This window comes from Polypterus senegalus, chromosome 16 (assembly GCF_016835505.1).
Source record: "Polypterus senegalus isolate Bchr_013 chromosome 16, ASM1683550v1, whole genome shotgun sequence".
NCBI lineage: Eukaryota > Metazoa > Chordata > Cladistia > Polypteriformes > Polypteridae > Polypterus > Polypterus senegalus.
In genome coordinates, this window is record NC_053169.1 from 7,760,501 (window position 1) to 7,766,500 (window position 6,000).

The 6,000-nt window shown below is 43.6% G+C and overlaps 1 protein-coding gene across 1 annotated transcript in view; it reads right to left on the bottom strand.

Moving 5' to 3' along the window:
* Positions 1-4,851, bottom strand: part of LOC120516957 (protein FAM83B-like) — a 66,472-nt gene extending 61,621 nt beyond the window's left edge. The window contains exon 1 of the mRNA XM_039738995.1: positions 4,352-4,851. Within this exon, the coding sequence (XP_039594929.1) occupies positions 4,352-4,801 (450 nt within the window). The 5' untranslated portion in view covers positions 4,802-4,851. The remainder of the gene's footprint in view (positions 1-4,351) is intronic.
* Between the last annotated feature and the right edge of the window lie 1,149 nt (positions 4,852-6,000).

Sequence of the window (6,000 nt, forward strand, 5' to 3'; positions counted from 1 at the left end):
TCCTAAATTCTTCTCATAAGGTGGACTCTTGATTTTCAGGCCTCATCCGAAACTGAATCTGAATTCTACTAACTCATCCCCTGTAGCCCTGAATCATCCCAGACGCTCTTCTCTGGACCTTTTCTTGTGCTGTTGTGTCCTTTTTGTAGCCTGTAACTGTTGCATTGCTCTTGGACTACCTTGATATGATGAATGTAATATTACTGCTTTACCCATTTTGAATTTGTCTGAACTATTGAAATGTGAATTTTGAACGTGATCAATCAGACCCTGCATATGTTCCCTTCTAAGTTTAGCTTGATTCAATTTAATTAAGAAGAGACGATTAGCTGCAACTTTTACATACACATTAATAATGTAATGCTGTGATAGACGTTGAGATGATAGAAGTGGGTTAAATACATGGGGATGTATCGCTAATTTTGACATTGTGTGGGTGTTATTCGTTTTTCTGAAAGCATTTGTTTCATATTATACAGTACGACTATCCTGTTTCGCCATCTGGGAAAGGAAATACAATTTTTTGTACAAATGTTTGTGATGCACCATCTGTCAGAATAACAAATGTAATGCATTATATTACAACAAATGTTTTGATGCACCATCTGTTGGAAAGACAGATGTAATGCATATGTTTCTGTTATAAGCCATTTGGTATGGGATTCATAAAAGCAGTGCTAATTTTTGTGAGGCACTATCGGTTGGTATGACAAATGCCATACAATTTTTGTACAAATGTTTGTGACGCACCATCTGTTAGAATAACAAATGCAATGCATTATATTACAACAAATGTTTTGATGCAGTATCAGTTGAAATGACAGATGCAATACAATTTATTTCTACAAATGTTGGTAATGCACCATCTGGTAGAATAACAAATGCAATACATTTTATTTCTACAAACATTTCTGATGCACCATCTACTAAATAATGTTTTGTTGCACCATCTGTTGGAATAATAACAATAAATAATAATAATAAATAAATAATAATAATAATAATTCTTTGTATTTATATAGCGCTTTTCTCAAAGAGCTCAGCATTAGCAGGTTAAGGGCCTTGCTCAAGGGCCCAACAGAGCAGAGTCCCTTTTGGCATTTACGGGATTTGAACCGGCAACCTTGGCAGATGCAAGGAATTGGTCTCTGTTATAATCCATTTGGTATTGGATTTGTTAAAGCAGTGCTAATTTTTGTGATGTGCCATCTGTTGGAATGACAGATGCAGGGCATACGTCTCTTTTATAAGCTATATGGTATAGGATTTGTGAAAGCTTTTTTGTAAGGCACCATCGGTTAGAATGACAAATGCAATACATTTTATTTCTACAAACATTTCTGATGCACCATCTGTTAGAACGACAAATGCAATAAATTATATTACTACATACATTATAAAATGCATTAAAACAGATGATGCACTGCAAACGCTAACATTAAGATCAATTTTAAGTATTTAGATGTCAACCCGTCTAAGATGAGTAGCACAACTAGTCCACTGTAATAAAATGACAAATGTGTGCGTCTGTGTGTCTAAGTGTCCATCGTTTTGTGCATTGAATGATGCGAACGTGAGAAGATTATTGTAGACGCGTATATTTTGCCTGTAGTGTTTGTGGAATTCACTTTCACCAAACAACAAATCTTTGAATTCTGAAAATGAAACGTGTCTTCATTGGGAAATACTTCTCCCTGATGGCAACATGAATTAAACAATCTACAAGTCGCCGACTTCAACTTTAAAGCCTTACAATTTCTACATATTGTAATATTTATGTGTCAAAAAAATATGAATACATATATGTACAGTTTTGTTTTAAGATACGCCATTGAAATGTATTATTATTATCAGGCATTGTTTAGGGACCTACTGTATGTCATAAGGAAAGCACCAGAAAAAAGGACGTCGGTTGTTTTAATAATACAGAGCACGGATGCCGTGGATGTACAGTAAGAGCTCTGCTAAATAAAGTTCCCATGCATATTTAAAAAACGTCTCGCCGTCATTTCATTTTGCACAATTTGTGAAAACGAGACACGTACTTCCGTCATATCACCCATGTCCATATATTCGATCTCTTTTTGCTGCTCCGTTACTTCACCGAGTAATAATTTTGTTTGTTTGCGTGACTTTTGTCTGACACTTTTGAACTGTAGTACTGTCATATTTTTTTAACTTGCTCTGCGTGTGTATCCCGCTAAGGTGTTTTTTATTGTGAGCCTTTCGAATTCCACTGCTGTCGTAATCTGTAACCTGCTGTGCATGTGTATGGCGCCAACGTTTTTGAACGTCTGTATGAAGTTCTGCTGTGTCTTTTACTCTTTGTCTTTTGTTTGGACCTGCAAGGTTTTCAATTCCACTGATTATTACTTTCCTTGCCTAGGTCACCGTCTCACGGGAACATGCTTCCAACGGATGTCAGTATGACGTGACTTGACCGTGTCGCGGGAAGTGAAGGTGTCTCTGCCACTCTGAAGTGTCTCTCTGTCTCCTCTTCAGAAGATCACGTCTCGTCACACATTTTTTTTTCTTTATAATAATACAGATTTTATTATTCCTGGTTTAGCCCCGCCTTATCTGTCTGAGCTGCTGCTTCGTCACACCCCTGCCCGTGCATTGAGATCATCGGATGCCACCTTACTCACTGTGCCTACATACAGGTTAGTAACGATGGGTGGCAGAGCTTTCAGTGTGATGGCCCCTAAAATTTGGGATGCTCTCCCTCTGAAGTATTCGCAAGGAAACATCAATTATTCATTTCAAACACATCTCTTCAATGAGAGGGCGGCACGGTGGCGTGGTGGGTAGCGCTGCTGCCTCACAGTTAGGAGACCTGGCTTCACTTCCCTTGTCCTCCCTGCATGGAGTCTGCATGTTCTCCCCGTGTCTGGTGGGTTTCCTCCCACAGTCCAAAGACATGCAGGTTAAGTGTGTTGGCGATCCTAAATTGTCCCTAGTGTGTGCTTGGTGTGTGTGCCCTGCGGTGGGCTGGCACCCTGCCCAGGGTTTGTTCCTGCCTTGTGCCCTGTGCTGGGTGGGATTGGCTCCAGCAGTCCCCCGTAGTTCGGATATAGTGGGTTGGATGGATGGATCTCTTCAATGAGTATTATTCATTTTCTTGTATGTAACTTCAATGTCCTCACAGGTGGCACAGTGGTAGTGCTGCCGCTTTGAAGATTGTGGGTTCTCTTCCCAGTTCCTCCCTGCGTGGATAACGCTTTGAGTACTGAGAAAAGTGCTATATAAATGTAATGAATTATTATTACTGTCTTCTTAATGTGTTTATTGAATTGTAAAGTGTCCTTGAGTGTATGAAAGGTGCTACATAAATAAGACTTTTTATTATTATTGTTATTGTTGGCACACCCACCACACGACAAAACAGCTCGAGATTCTGGTTGGCAACACCCCCAGGGCAGACACGGGGTCCAGCCCCACCCATCTATCTGCCACAGCCAGGTGTTACGTGGCCACCCCTTTGGTCTGGTCCAGCCACTCGGGTCCTGTGAGCCGGATCACCCTCGGGTAATGGTGCCACCTGACCATAGTGCCCTAACAGATGCCCTCTCACAATGCAGGTTATGTGCCTCAATTGGGACTCCGTGAGCAACACAAAGTCAAACCAGCGATACCCAAGGACCCTCTGAAGTGACACAGAACTTCGTCTCAGGTCACCAGATAGCGTCCTGGTCTCGCGACCGTATAGCAAAACACAAAACACCAAAGGGGTATCTCAATGAAGTGGCCGAGTGTCACTAAGGGGGACACCTGGCACTCAAAAAGTGTCCACAAGCCGAGATCAGCAAGGGGGTAACTCGAGGAAATGATTCATTGTCTATGGGCTGAAATTACCATGGAGTGGGGGGGTGAGGGGACCCCCTACTCCACTCGATTAATTGATTGAGTGAAAAACTGAAATTAACATAAGGGACCTCCATTCCCGTCAATGAAATGATTGAGGGTCTGCAAGCTGAAAACACTTAGTGGCTCTGCTCAATGAAACAATCAAAAGTGTCCATCGGCTGAAATCAGCAAAAGGGGATTCATTGAAATGACCGAGTGCTGAAGTCACTGAGAAGGACCCCCGCTCCCCTGTTTAATACTGGGAGTGACCTCAGTGAATTATTTAAAGCACAATCAACTATGACCTTCTGGGGATTGCTGGGACGTCCCTCACCCCAGGGGGTCCGAGCGGGAGCCAATCCCTAAAGCAGGAACACTACATTGTAATACACTTCCTTGCACACCTGCCAGGTGTCTCAGAGCGTTTCACCATCAGCGCCGACCGGTCAGCCACCTTAAATGGAGCGCTGGCGCTAATCGATGACATCAACGACCCCGACTTTACCTTTTTCGACTCCTGGATCAGTTTTCTGATGACTTCTTTTATCGTTGGGCAGTTCTGCCGCGGTGGATGGAAATACAAGTCTATGTTGGTCCTGTTTGCCAAATCTGGTGAAAAGATTGGCCAGCCAAGGTCCAGGTCCGGGGTTTCTACGTCAGAATCGACAGGCCAATACGTCCCGGTGGAGGAGGTGTCATCCAGATAGATGTCGAGGTCATCATTTGGGGGTAGAGGCGGTGGTCTCCTGGCATTCTCTTCTATGAACTCCAGTTCTTCCTCTGCCAGGAAGTCACAAAGCCTCTCCTTGGTGATGAACTCCAAATACCCTTGTCTGCCGCTGTCCAGCAACGCATCGATAGCCAGGCGGTACGACTCCTTGTAGTGTGGCGTCACGTAATCCTCTGGCTTGAACTCGCCTCCTTTTAGTGAGGAGAGCTGAGATAAGGACTCCATCTTCCCTGTTGTCACTGCGTCACAGGCAGGCGGTCTGGAGCTGCTAGAATGGACTCCTGGGAAGAAGAAAAACAAAAACACTTAAATGAGTATGGAAGGCGGAAAAAGAGGGGTTTACGTAGGAAATACTGCAGAGGGGTCACTATTGTCACGTCACGTCAACATGCAACAAGCCACCACTGTCCCTCTACCACTACATGAACATCAATGTGACTTAAAGCCAACAGGACATCATTAAGGCAAAGGGTAAGAATCTTGTACCTCGGGGTGAAGATGAGTATCACTGACTAAGGATGAAGAGGAGCTGAAAAGTCTGAGGACCCCCAGAATGTCACTGACGACACATCCCTTTTGTTTTTATGAAGATTCGGTGCTTTGTCTTTACGACTAGCTGGGGTTTGACTGTGATATCCCCCTCTAGTGGCCATCACTGGAGGTGCTTTGGGATTCCAAGTCCACGTTACTGTCTATCACGTCTGCTTCCTCGCATTTCAGGGGTCGAGGCCTCAGTGGTCCTGACTTGTTTGTAATCAACGTGAAGGTATAGAAGGCAGCTGGCAGGGGGTCCTTTGCTTATCCGATCTGTGGATACCAGAAAGTCTTGCTCTCCATTTTCTCGCGTGTTGGCCTCTTGTTGGTTCTTTCGATCGTGTCTTGGCTTTGCGTTCTAACCGTGATCTCCCGGCTTTTCCCCCTTTTTGTCGTTTTGTCGTTACGCAAATGGTGCCGGGTTCGTCTCAAAAAGTGTACCCGTCAGGAATTGGTTGGAGCAAAAATGGTGGTCTTCCCGGAACAGAGTCCGAAAGCCTTGAATAAGCCAATCATCTGTCGGCTCGCTTTGCATTTCTTGATTGCTATTGGAGGGTCCTGAATCTTAAAAAGTAAGTCAGCTGACATGAAGGCAATTGACGAGAGTATCATTAGCAGCAAGAATTGGTGACAAATTAGGAAAGTGGCAGGAATGAAACCCAGCAGCCACTGCAGCCCCCCAGGATCCGGGCTTGACACTCCTGATTTAAAGGGTTAAGTGAACATTAAAACAAGATGACTTCCATAAAATCAGGGGGTCATGGTGCCACTGGTTGGAAACGTTTTGTGTGTTCGTCGAAAATATACTGTAAGTCATGAGTTTTCCATGACCCTCTGCTTTTACTTAATACTTTTGTGGCACCACAGAAATTACAGTGCGGCCCAAATAT